We start from the raw sequence: 14,413 nt of genomic DNA, 5'->3' as shown, positions 1-14,413 counted from the left end.
CTCTGGGGAGTATGAGTGTGTTTTTGTGATGGTGGCTGAGGCCAGACGTGAGGATTACTGTGTTATATATCAAGGTTTTTTCTAACTGTGCTCATGATGGTCAAGATTATCAACAATACATTCTGTAGTATTTCAATGTATTGTGCTCTTTGCCAGAGGGTAAGGAACAAAGACTTGACTGTCAGAACTCCGATACTGGTCCAAATATAGTGCACGTTAAGGACTGTTGAGGCTACTCAATAACAATGACAGCCAGGAGTACAATAGGTACGGAGTGGGCAATTATTAGCTCTAATCAATTTAAATGAGATTAAATGAGATTAAATGAGAAGTCATTAAGACAAATATTACCATACAGGGAAAGGGGTAGTTGAGGAAAAGTGTGACATGATTGAAGGAGGAAGAAAGATGCATAGCAAACAGTAATGTACAAGTTGAACTTTTTCAAATTTGACTGCGCTAGATCCCAAACAGTGGTGCCTCTGGCTTGGCTGGCTATATCTATAAATGCAATTGGGGATTTGTGAGTGGGAAGCTGGTGATGGAGGGCCTGTTAGAGGGAGAGTCAGCTAGAAACATCATGACCAGTGGAAGTAGCCAGGTGTTATGTAGATACATTTAATTTATTCAGTTCATTTTCATCATTCACTAGTGATGAAAGTGCAGCAGAAGTGCATAGAACCTTTCTTGATATACTTGGAATTGGGAATGACTAAACATAAATAAGCAGAGGAACAACTTTTCTAACTATAATTCACTGTTTTAGCTACCAATAACACAATATTTGTTATATTGGTTGTCTTGATTTAATCAAGTCAGAAATGCAGGACATACCCTTGGGTTGAAGGCCAGGGTCTGCGGATCATTAGGGTCCACCACAGAAGGATATGGCTCAAAAATAACGACTTTCCTGGGTGACTCCAGCGCAGACCGACACATGGACACTAATAAATCTACCACCTGCACACCGAAGGAATTAAAACAAATGGTCAAAGCTGCTGACAGTGATGCTCTTTAGCACTGTATTTAAAAATAGGGAAATGAACACTGTAAAATAGCAGGGATTATGTGTTTTTGTTTATTGATTATGATTATGTTTTTGAAGGGACCTTGGAGTTTATTATAAATGGACTTTCAAAAATCAGGGTGGAACAATGGTAGAGTGGTTAGCACTGTCGCATCACAGCAAGACGGTCCTGGTTTCAATTCCTGGCTGGCCATCCAGGGTGATTTCTGTGTGGACTTTGCATGTTCTCCTCATGACTGCATGGGTTTCCACTGGGAGCTCCGATTTCCTCCCACATTCCACAGACATGCAGGTCAGGTGAACTGGAGATACTAAATTGCCCCTAGGTGTGAGTGAGTGTGTGAATGTGCTTGTTTGTCTGTCTGCCCTGTGATGGACTGGCAACCTGTCCAAGGTGTTCCTCTGCCTTCTGCCTAATAAGTGGCGACCTGTGCAGGGTGTTCCTCTGCTTTCCACCCAATAAGCGCTGGGATAGGCTCTAGCACCCCCCAACCCTTATGAGGATAAGTGGCTTGGAAAAAGAATGAATGAATGACTTTCAAAATCAGGACTAGTGAGCTCATAGAAGGCTCAGGATTTTCAGAGGCCTATTTAGCATAAATTGAATTGATTTCTCTTCATATTGTAATTAAACCAGTCTATTTACTCATGTAAAGTGTACATAGTATACTCAGTAACAGAACAGTTTGAAAGAAATATGATGTGATTTATGAGAGACGTTGGTTAGCATTTGTTAGCATTAACATTGCTGACAAATATTATCAGGAAGTTGGTACCACTTTCTCAGCCTGACACTGATGTCAGGGAGTAAAGCAAAAAAAATATTTTTGCCTGAATTTTTTTTTCATGCCAGTTCATATTCCCCCGCAATGCACTGCACCACGCTTTAAGAATGGCCCCTTTTCTGCCGTGCGATCGCTTTCCATCGCATCTCCATTTGTTTTTCACATTTTGATCTATTTTTGAAACGTCGGAGCCTTCCTTCACTATCAATGCGTCCATGTTGGCATGTGGAAATTTACTGGAATCTTCTTCGTGTTAAAGATAAATGACCAATCGCAAAAGTAGGCGACAGCAGCTGTAGTAACACAGAGATTAACATTCAACTTTCATTACATTACGATTAATATGCTCTGTCCCTATTCAAATAAAGTATAAAGTAAACCCGAACCTCAACAGGGAATAGACACTTACCAAAGAAGCTGCTCTCAGATGACGTTATCCATCAGCTATCCATTTTGAGTTGGTAAAAAATCCACGTTAGATCTCTGTTAATTCCACTCATGCAGTTACAACAGGGGTCCGTTTCACGAAGCAAGTTCAACAAACTCCGAGTCTTACCCCGAACTCTGAATTGATCTATTCTGAGATAGGAAACTCTGAGTTTTCGGTTCCAGAACAGCTGATTTGAGTTAGTTTTATCAACTCGGAGTAGTTTCACCTGGAGTTAAGCGTGTGCACTACAGCTATAAAAAGACAGCGTCAATGGAGCCCCGATTTGACGAGTCACCATGGCAACGGGGAAGCGCCAGGCTGCGTTTTTCACCCCTTTTGAATTGGAAATCTTAATGCATTCATACAGCGAGTTTGAACATGTTTTTTTAAAAAAACTGCAACACCGCTGCAGCGGCAAAGGAGAGGGAGACGGCGTGGGAGAACATTGCTGCTTGGGTCAATGCGTAAGTTTAAATGTAGTCCCTTGCAATTACAATAATATTACAGGGGAAAACTGCTTGAATGGTAGCCTATTAATTTATTTCATTTAGGTGCAATCCCGCGGGGGAGAAGCGCACTTGGCAGCAGCTTAACATGAAATATAAAAACATTGTTCAAACAGGTAAGACCTGAGCATAAACATCTATGCGCAGTAACACTGCAACTTCATCCACGGGATTGATGTCGAAAGGACATGCTATGTTCGTGAAAAAATGTCGCCACCTAACTGCTAATGGACTTCTAATAAAGGCCTACTGACTGTTTTTTAATTATTATTTTTTTTAAATAACAGACGGCAGAACTAATACGCTACGCCAAAACTCACCTGCTGACTGACTGAATGTGGAAGTTAAATACCATGTGTGGCTGAAAGAGGGCGGACACATGAGAAAAACCTGGTCCCGTCCAGGTTAGTTTCATGGAGTCTGTTACTGCGGTAACTGACCGAGAGCTTAAGTTACCTCCCTCTGTGAAACAGGCTAGAGTTACCCCTCTTTCTCTGCTTTGAGTTACCTCCCTTTGTGAAACGGAAAACTCAGAGTTTCCCTCATTTCAGGGTTAACAGACTAAGAGTTTTCACTAAACCTGCTTTGTGAAACGGACCCCAGAGGGGAAGAGGTGAACCCGCCCTCCTCTGTTTCTGACTGGCTAATACCAAGGCTCTGGCTGGCTTTATTGGTTTACAACAGCATCAGTTTAATGCCTAACATGATTTTATTGGATAGTCAACACTGTACCACAACAAAATGCACATGCAACTTTTTTTCTTTTTTTTTTTTTTTTTTTTGGTCTCTTTTTCCCCCTCTTTTTCCAACTGACGGAAATCCGTCTAGAGACGGAGAACTTTAATCTCTGCACTGATGTACAATTCTACTTTTTGATAACCTTCCACAATTAAGTCAGAGTAGCTCTTGCTGTGTTCACATAACCTTTGTTTTCAAAATACAACTTTTTTTCCATTTTGGATTCCTTTTGAACTTTTGGAAGTTTGCTACTACTTGGAATTAAATGTCTTTGTTCTGTTACAGTTTGGCTGAAAAAACATCATCTAATCCAATTTCAAACTGGATTAGAAAATGCCATTTTTATATTCCTAAAGAGTGACCCATTTGTTAAATTCCTGAATATTCACATGCCCAGAGAATCTTTCAACTACCCCAACTTTCCCTGGAATACACCCCTCAAAATTGCATGAATTTTTAAGAAACTCCATGTTCATGAGAACTGAGAAACAATGAATTCACACTAAACAACTCCATAGTATCAGGTGAATGTGATGTTTGGAGATTTTCAAAGGAATGCTGTACCTGAGCTCCAGTGGCAATTTCATCAGCTGCTTCATTCATCACTCCCAGTGTCTGGAAGGCAAACACACACAGCTCCCTCTCACACACCGTAGGCTGTGAAGAGATTGACCAAGAATAGAGCAAATGAGTAATATTAGTAGGTAGGCCAAAAGCGGTCATATGACAGTCACATCGTAGCCTCAAACCATAATGCAATGCAGCCACAGCTTGTATCTTTGTAGATCTGTCTTCTGCCCTCTTCAGTGGCTTTTTTGCCATTTGAAGTGGGCATGACACAACCAGCCACTCTCACAGCTCTCTACTCTAACTTGTTTTCAACTTGTAAAACTCTACAAAGCAGCAACTACCACTCTAACTAAAAAGACTGATATTTTTGAGGAAAACTTTGATTGCTGACCAGTCACTTTTTTGATCATTAAAAGCCAGATATATTGTTGGTAAAAAGTGTGCTGATTTTTCAACCATCCACCCAATATCAAGCTGAGATGCTATACTAAATATCAAGATGCAAGCTGAAGGAAGGATGTCTAAGATTTATGATTTGATTAGCCGGATGTTTGCTGTTTGGTTTCCCTGTTGAATATGCCAGACGTGTTACGTTCATATCCGAGTGCAATTCTTGAGAAAATAGAAATGGAGTAGGACATGAACAAACTGGCAGAATGAGAAATTGATTCCATTATTGTCTTAGGAACTCAATTGTCAGTCAACAAGTATGTCGAGTGGTGAACCACAGCACCCAGCCCAATGATATTCTTTAGCCTTAACCCAAATCCACCTGACTGATACACATTACTTCATGATACAGGCACTGGGAAGAGTGACATAAGGATAGCTGATAATCATGCATCTAACAGAGGTTATCCTCAGGATATGTAGAGGTGATGATGAGATTATCATGATGAACAGGTGATGATCTGACTAATGGATATGCATGGGGATGAATACAGATGACCTCTGTAGATGGCTCAAGGGTTTTCAGTGAAGATGCCCTAGCTATAGGGTCTGGGTATCACCAAGAGTGTCTTATCTGCATTAATCTGTGTTTTAAATGTGAGGACCAACCCACATGCTGAAGTGCAAAAGATCCTTTTCTGCATGTAAAATGACATTTACACATTTACAAATATTATTTCTGAATGTTAAGTGGTCATTATGTGTTTGTGAACTGCTCCACGAGAATTTGTTGACTTGTGACTTCTTTCCCTTTATTTGCAGATTTATCTCCAATTTGTACTGCAGGAGTCTGTAGATGTGTGAGGTGTGATTACTAGCTATACCAGGAGGTGGCAACTAACACCACATTCCCTAATATCAGCTAAGGGAAGAGGGCTTAAGAGTGGAGCTAGCTAGCCACTGTACAGCAGAACAGGTAACATGGACAAGAGGTGGAGACAGGGCTTCAGAATGAGTGCTGATAACTCCATCTAAACTCTCATGCGAGAGTGGAGCAGACATAATTGGAACTGAGTGAATAATGCATTTTGTGACATCTCACTCTGTTCAGGCTGCTCTGCTCCACTCCACCTAGAATGCCGTACTTCCACAGACCACACGTACTTTACTGTAAGCTAACATTAAGATCAAGGATGTGTCTATTCTTTGCTGATTCATTAATATATGTTCCTGTACACCTATGCAAAGAAAGCTCTGAGCTTAGGATTTGTAGCATATTTGTGACCAAATAAACAAATTTACACTTATTTATTTACACACACATTTATTCTAAGTTAGAGCAGAGTGGGGGCTTGGGTAAGACGCTCAGTAATACTGGAACGGAGTAGGTCACTAAAGCAGCTGACCTTTGTGTGAGCGACCATAAGCCATTATAACAGTTTTATCACTTAACTTCCAGGAAACAAGAAATCTTTCAGTTTTCCATTCATTACCTTCGTCATTCATCTAAAAAATCAGACCTATCCTGGGTCATGTTCAGTTATGTTACTCACCCTCAGCATTGGCCCATTCTGGAACACATGAGGTTCATCGCACACAACACAAAACTCGTTAAGAACAGGAATCCTTTGTTCTGCATACTCCATTATCTGTAATGAAATAGGAGTTTCATTAGGAGTTTCCTGTCAGCTGGCATATCATCATATGAGGAGAGACAGTCACAAGTGGGATCTCTACTGGCCGCAGTGACTCCTGGAATAATCCCCATCCACCTCCATTCAAGGATAAGATAATTTTACACAAATTACTAATTCCACTAACTTTTTTTTTTTTTTTAGAAAATGTGTTCTCTGAATCTGAACTGTTCCTAATTAGAATTTAATATACCTCATCTTACAAATAATATATGTACATACATGTACAAATACATAAAAAAAAAACCTGAAATATAATCACTTAAGATTTTAATTCAATCGACATTGTAACAAATTCACAGTATAAAACACTAACGATAAAATTGAAATCACTCCACTTAGAGTGTTAAACATCAATTCAAAATAACTGTGTCCACTCTGTCACACACAGATGGATCTTATCTATCTGATGGGAAAAAGTATATATTCCACTGCAATCATCGACTGTCCAATCAGTATGAAAAAAGGTCTATAATGTTCATTAATTCGGTAATTGTTGTTCAGTACAGGATGCTGATGCACTGTACAATGCAAGTACCTTCAGCGGTGCATGGATCACTGCGCTAGATGGAGGGATTCAGGTTAAGTGGTTATAGTTTCAACGATCTAACTTCTCCTTAAATAACTCATTTAAAAAAAAAAAAATCTGACATGTATTTCAAACACGCATGATATACAGTGTAAACAAGACAGCTTCTGAGTTGCTGTAAGGTTTATTTTTTCATTCTGACAAAGCTAGGCTGATGGTCCCATTGACTTCAAGTCTTTATGCTATGCTAATATGAAATGCTACCCACAGGAATTGAACCACTGGACGTACAGAGATGAGAAAGGTACATCCTGTCTCAGTCGGGGTAAATCAGAAAAGAGCAACTTTGCCCAAAACTTTGAAGTATTCTTCTAACAAACGTAACACTGGCTACACTAATGGCCATTAGTGCAGTCACTGATGTAACTAAGTATTACTTAAAGGTCAATACTACAAATCACTCATGGAAGTAAAAGAAGGAGCATCCATGCGGGGATTGCAGATCATTACATTTTTATAATAAACTACTAATTAACTACAGTTTATTTTTTAAAATGTAAGCTTCAGATTGAAAATGTAATCTGCCATTGGCTGTTGCCAGGATCACTTCTGTTCTCAGTGAGTCTTGAACATCTTCTCACTGCATGAACCCAGCCAGAGTGAACCAGGCAAATCAAACATGTTCCAAAAAATCATGCCAGACCAAAGGGACAAGGCCTCATGGCAGTGTTTCCCCAATCCTTCTATTGGCGGGGCGTAGCGCCTCGCCAACGGAGCCTCCTACCTCGCCTGAAAGTCACGCTAAATGAATTTAAATTAATTAATTTTCAAATTAAAAAATAAATAAAATCACAACAGAAATAATTTAACGTCACATTTCTATAGAATATGTCTAGACTGTGTTTTTATCAAATAAACTAAATACATTCAGGTTGGTTATTAATCTAATTTCTATAATTTCAGTATAGGGCCTATCTGGTAGGAATGTGCTCTGCTGTCTTGTGAGAAGGCAGGGTGGGGCTCCGCTCTAATCACACAATAGTCACACACGTGCACACCCATCCACAAGCAGAGAGAGAGGAAGAGAACAGAGGAGAACCACACTTGTACCCCCGTAAGTGAAATAAATAATTCATGTGATGTCGACTTCCACTGCCTGAAAAACAGGTGAAAATATCAGCGTTTTTTAAACAAACGGTACGACAACCTGAGCCTCCAAAATGTTTGTGTACCCCCAAAATTTTTGGGCGTGTGCATGAAACACACATCCCCCCTCGCCAAAGCCAGAATCCTGGGGAAAACACTGCCTCATGGTGTTGTGTCCCTTCACACTCCAGGAAAATCTGACCAACCATTTCACCTGCCTGAACTTATCCTAATGTTCTGAATGGTTCAGTCAGGCTTTAGGGTTAGGGTTCATCTAGTGTGAGGGTTTGTCTATATCATCTAATGTAACCTATAGCTGAGCTTAGGCCACCACTATAAACTACTACAGCATATTTTGTTTGTAATCCTTTTTTTTTTTTGCTTGCTTGAAATAAAGTTTTGTATATGACTTTTGTATTTTATTTTTCTGCTTGCTGAGTAAACAGAGAGAAACAGAAGCTTATGTTTAGAATCCATCCTTCCATTAAGAGACTGTACAGTGAATATAATGTGTATCTATCTGGAAGAGGCAGAAGTGTTACAGTGCATACTGTAGTTGTTAGGGCAGACCAGAAAAGAGACATGAGATGAAGTAAAATATTTACCTGGACAAGAAAGCCTTTATCTCTGACTGGAATGGATTTGGCACCATGGTTTGGCTACCAAAGAAAGGAAGATCAAATGACATTAGCCAATCATCTCATAAACAATAAAGAAGAACAAAGGCAGAAGTTCATGACTTAAAATTCCACCAACAACAAAACAATTTGGGCAGAAGGCATAACACTGTGGTCAGTTAGAAATGAGGCACTTCACACCCATATGCTGGACTATATGACTGTAAGTTACTATATGTTACTAAGCACCCTCTTATTATTAAAATGAAGACTGAATCTTTGAATCTGAGTTCCACATTTTTTACAGCTCTCATAATCCTTTTTCTCATATGCAAATGCTTTTTTCAAACAACAACAAAACTTAAGCATTTTCTTTGTAGGCCTAAGTTTGCATGGACTCATTATTAATATATATTGGCACAACACATATGTACATTCTATTTTCAATAAATCTTGTGTAAGCATTAATGCAACATCTTTTATCACTTTATATTCTAATCTATTTAATTAAATTATTTATCATTAATCCATTTATTATTTTCAAGGGAATTTGTACTTTATTCTGACTGGTAGGTGATAGATGATATATGAATCAACATGAAACATGAATCAACATGAAAATGCTCAAATGTGATGGCATTTGTGAAAAGGAATATTCTGTTCATTTTCAAATTTGTAATTATTGTTTCTTACTATAAATTTTTTCTTGATGCTGAAGTTGAGTACTAAAAACTGGTATCAGTGCACCTCAGGGAGGATATATGCTGCATGAATACCTATTCAATGAAAGATTTACCCTATGAGCTAAATTTTCCATTTTCACATGGTACAATGTTACACACGCTTAAACACTCTCTAACAAAGGTGTAGCCAACAATCAGTGGCCCTATTCAGGATAAGTTTTTAGTTCTGTTAAGTAATAATTATCACTGGACCTCTGTAATACATTTCGCCTATTTGAACAGGATAAAGCAGCTAATACATTTAAGTAAAGACAGGGTTAGAACTTCCACAAGTGCCTTCATTATCAAAAGACCCCAAAGAATAAAACTGAGAAAACTTATTACCAACAAAAAGTGGCACAATATTTAGCAAGGATCTGAATTTGCATGGGATTATTTACGTATGTAGGTTATTTTTATGAGCATTTCACAGTAGGTAAAAGACACTGGATTTTGCAATCATTCCAAAACTCTGCTATCCTTTGCAACCAATATTATGCAAGGAACAAAACTGTGCCTTTTGTTAATGGTGTACGTGTTGATCAAATGCAACACACTGGAAGTCTATTATTCCTGACTAAGTTGTCCTTTCCGTAATATATCAATCAATAAACAGGAAGAGCATACACATGAATTTCAATTTCCTTCTTGCAGTGATTACATACCGTTGGTGGCGTGGCAAGTGATGGGGCCAAGATGCCGATAAGCCCTGAGGTAAGAGAGAGTCGCCTAACTTCAGGCGTCGGGTCCTTGAAGATGTCTCCTTTGCCAATCTTGGTGCTGCTGGAGTAAGACCTGCTGAGCAGCCGGTGGTGGTGCTTCAGTCCATCCATCTCCTCTGTTCTAATAGAACCGGAGCATGATCTGCTCAGTAATCTGTGGGTCTTCAGCCCACCTCCTCCAACTCCGAGACTCGTGCTAATGCCCCCACTTATCCCACCCAAGCCTATATCCCCACCAGTGTGGTCACAGTGAGGGTCATTTGAACATGAGCGTGGAAGGAGTTTATGAGGAACCCTGAGTCCCGCAGGGCTACCTTCAGGTTTGACCATTGTGGAACAAGAATGACCCAGGAGGCGGTGGGTTTTGAGAGGTGTCGGAGCAGCTGACTCCATGCGGGAGTCTCCAGACACGGAGTGGCCAAAGAGCTTGTGGGCCAGCTTGCTAGAGCCAGGGCTACAGCCATCCACCTCTGTTTGCTTGACACTACTAGAGCAGGTTCTACGAAGCAGGCGATGGGACTTGGACATGCAGTCCTGCTCAGGCTTGAGCTTCTTTTTACTCTTAATACAGCCAGGAGGAGGATAGCTGGGAGACCTGCGGAAGAGTGCAAAAAAAAGGTTAAAATAGCTCATTCTATAGGATATAATTGACCATATTAACCCAGACTATAATGGGTTAAGTGAAACATTTAAGAGGTGTACAGCTAAAATACATGTTTCAAAGTACATTCATAACATTTTAATAACCATACCAGAGATTTTGCATGTTTAGCTTGTTTACAAAATGTATGTACTTCACGTTCCTGCTAATCTTTTCTCCAAGGAAACAGACATATTTTGGACCTCCAGTATCATTTTTCCTACGCTTTATCCAGCCATTGGTTTCCATTCATTCCATTATGATATGAAAATGAACTTTCAGAGACTCAAACGTTTTCCACACCGGCATTCTATCATCGTAATAAAGTCCTCCACGTTAGTTTTCCTAAACGCAGCTGCAGTGTTGTGTTTTGAGGAACTGAAATTGGGCTGAATGATCTGAAAGCCTTCTAGAAAATAGTCCCCGAGGAAATGTTTGCTTTTCACAGCAAATGATCAGTTTCGTGATTTATGAATGGCAACGACTTTGTTGCAGATAATTATAAGGTGGCTGTATCAGCCAAAAATTCAGATTTAAAAGGGATTTTGATCACATGTTCTGTAATCTACAGTATCCCGGCATGATTTACAAAATGGTTTGTTGAAAAGTAAAAGGTGGAGAAATTGTAGTAGTAGCCAAATATTCAAAGTCACTGGTATGGTCCTTTAAGTTCATATACGTCTTCATAACAGGCATATATTTCCCAGGTGGCATCTGCATCTCTTGTTTTCAAGTTGCATATTAATTATTATCTGAAAAATAGTATTCATTAAAACATTTTCGAAAAACACTCTCTGTCTTGATCCAAGTATAATTTTAACGTGGAGCTATTAGTCTCGAACCTGCGGAGAGTTGAGAATATATGCAGTGGAGATTTGACTTTCTTGTCATTCTGCTTTTTGCTGTGAGGGCAGTTGAGCTTCTCTTTGCTCTGATGCTTCCACTGCTGGGTGACAAATGTCTGCATGATCCTGACAGAAAAGAAAAGAAGGCCCAAATTCACCAGAGATTTGTGCAAGAGGGAAGACAACATGCTGTATCACCACAATGACAAATCAGAATGCCATGTAATTCATTAACAATGCACAGCTGAGTGGGAAAACTGACTAACAGCACTGATAAAAAAATAAAGCCTTCATTGCAACTGTCATGGTCATGTATATGTTAATTATACATATAGTATATGTCAATAATTTGTTTTGCATAGTTATTTATTTTATATTATGTATTTATATTTTGTTTAAATATTTGATAGTAGTGTCTTAGTACATAAAATTAACAACATCTTCACCAATAAGTCAGGCAAGCAAGGCAGAGGGTTTTCCATCTCAGAGTACACATATGGAAAACCCCTTCTATCCCAATACACGCCTGAACCACAGAAACCTAAAGAACACAGCTGGAATAATTGGAACAATTCTACAGGGAAACTGGACTCACTGTACTTCATAGATTCTTGCTGTACTACCCAGCCATGCACTGTTCATCATAACCAAGCTCCTCAAACCAAACTACGAGATCTCACATTCATTCACCCCAGAAAAAGACTAACTTCCTGTCATTCTTTCACTCCAAAATCAAAGAAAACAGCTCCTTTCCAACCCTCAACCCACAGCTTGTCCCTCTTCCCATAATTTCCTTCTAAAATTTCCCTCAGAACATATGCAGTAACTCAGAGATTGTTGTCTTTGGCCCCAAAAATTCCACTCACTCTGCTCCTAGAACTTCTCACTTAACATCAGTGGTCACAAATGGCACTATTTGAAAAATTAACCGTGAAGGGCAGTGCTCTATAAACAAATTTTAGTTCTAATCTCTTCATTTTTTCCTCCACTGTTTGGTTTTGCATTTGATGCCCAGCTCCGCCAAACTCTGAGAAATTTTTAAAATACACCCTTCTCACTTCTAAGAGACAAGTTGAGTTCCCGCTGATCAGAGTAAAACCTCAAATAGTCAAATTCAATTAGTCAAGCAAATCAGTCAAATCAAAACAGCTTTGATACATCAGGCCAGTTAACCTATTTTTACACTGGCTTCATGGTAAGCCTCACTAAGTTCTTGCAATCAAAAAAGGACAACATTCACAGCTTCTCCTCAGGTCAAAAAGGTCTCATTTTGGATGCAATTCTCTAGAAAAATAGCCCAACTTTTTCATGGTAATAAATACAATCCTGGGTGATAAACCAAGGAGCCACCCAGAGTATATTTTTGATATGGCTGCTGGCACAAGGGGGAGACAGTTAATGTGGTGGCAAAACTATTGAGAAATCCATGGAATGCAGTGACTTGTTCATATAAACTTTTCCAAACTGCTCTATTGTGTACCATAAATAAACAGTCACATCCCTTTATAACCTTGGTTGTCACTATCCAAAACTGTTAGTGTGAACGTGGCCTTCACGACCTGTACTACTGACAGTATTTCTGAAACAATGTGATGCGAAAAACCAAAATGAGAGACATCAAGATGCACCAGTGATTTATAATGATTTCTCCTCACTTTTTCAGCTGATGTCCCAGGCCAAACCTGTCTTTTGTGGACACCTGGAAAACATCAACTGTTGGGACTGAATAACACCAAAAACACAGAGAGAGAGAGAGAGAGAGAGAGAGAGAGAGAGAGAGAGAGAGAGAGAGAGGGAGAAAGAGAGAGAGAGAGAATAATGTTGCCGGTTTCAAGGTTATATACAAGCATACAGAGAAAACTTTCCATTGATTTCTTTGATCTTTCAAAACTACAAAACAAAATGAAATATTTAATTTTGTTTGTGTCTCACCCGTTCCATTCAGGTACTGGGTTAGTGAGCAGTGAAGCCGCACAATAACAGGCTCACGCCTAATCACATCCCATGCTTGCGCAATTTCTTCCTATTGAAAAGGTTCAGGGAAAAAACAGAAGGGGATAAAGAGATCTCTTGGTAGATGATGAGGCAAAGTGCAGTTCTAGGCATTTCTCCAAGAACAGAGCAGGAAGATGAATATTTCCTGTCCTGGTGACAACACAGTTTTTCGGTAAGAAGACAAGAGGATGATGAAAAGTTTTATGATAATTCTGACACAAAAGTATACTGCTGTGAAAAATGTGTATTTGAATTTGGTCACAAAATAAGAAATCAGTCTGACAAATTCTGAACTTGGTTCTTGATTCTTATTCATACACAGAACCTCAAGGCACAGTGCCACATGGCTTGTGCTGACGACTGCGACCCCACTGTTGGTAGCCTTTGAAGAGGCAGCTGCCTTCCAGTCGACACACTAAGGCTGCATTTATACTACAAGTCATGATACCCAAATCAGAATTTCAGCTTCATACCGAATAATGAAACCACCGGGGTACATGGTAACAGCTGTTCATCCAATTCAAATGAATTTCAAAAATGCAGTTTTCAAGGTTTTGCATGCTTTATCATGACAACATAGAAATATCTGTTACTTAATTCAACAAACTATTCTACATTGACAGTTTTTGAGGTAGAATTCTGAAATGCAGCAAGTTTTGTATATGAAGACAGCAACATTTCTTAAACCTCTTCATGTGAAGATTGGACATCATAAAAGCATCAAGTTTACAGTGGCAGAGTACACTATTGTTTACAGTCAGACAGTTTATGCACTGTGCAGTAAATGATCGATTACATGAAAAACACCACAATTGTTTTGGTTATTCAGGTCTAAGAATGCTCTAGCTTGATATTCAGACTGAATGACCATTCTGTTTCCTCTTCATTATTGGTGTGCTTGCTACAGTAAAGCACAATAATAATGAAGAATCATGGCAACATGGATAGTGCTATTTCTTTATTTGGTTAGACTGTGTTTTACCTTGTTTCTTAATGCAAATAATTAAACAATGCAAGCAAGATCACTTATGTGGTGCTCAAAAACAATTACGCAACA

At 39.2% G+C, this 14,413-nt stretch overlaps 1 protein-coding gene across 1 annotated transcript in view; it reads right to left on the bottom strand.

Annotated features, from left to right (window-relative positions):
* parp8 (poly (ADP-ribose) polymerase family, member 8) overlaps window positions 1-14,413 on the bottom strand; it is a 53,160-nt gene that overhangs the window by 16,570 nt on the left and 22,177 nt on the right. The window contains exons 9-16 of the mRNA XM_030060110.1: window positions 13,294-13,384; window positions 13,017-13,083; window positions 11,359-11,487; window positions 9,820-10,471; window positions 8,421-8,474; window positions 6,000-6,095; window positions 4,051-4,143; window positions 835-960 (exon numbers count right to left, since the gene is read on the bottom strand). Of these exons, the coding sequence (XP_029915970.1) occupies window positions 835-960; window positions 4,051-4,143; window positions 6,000-6,095; window positions 8,421-8,474; window positions 9,820-10,471; window positions 11,359-11,487; window positions 13,017-13,083; window positions 13,294-13,384 (1,308 nt within the window). The remainder of the gene's footprint in view (window positions 1-834; window positions 961-4,050; window positions 4,144-5,999; window positions 6,096-8,420; window positions 8,475-9,819; window positions 10,472-11,358; window positions 11,488-13,016; window positions 13,084-13,293; window positions 13,385-14,413) is intronic.

This window comes from Myripristis murdjan, chromosome 9 (genome assembly GCF_902150065.1).
Source record: "Myripristis murdjan chromosome 9, fMyrMur1.1, whole genome shotgun sequence".
NCBI classification, from domain to species: domain Eukaryota; kingdom Metazoa; phylum Chordata; class Actinopteri; order Holocentriformes; family Holocentridae; genus Myripristis; species Myripristis murdjan.
The sequence above is the reverse complement of the archived record's forward strand: the minus strand, read 5'-3'. Positions and strand labels throughout refer to the sequence as shown.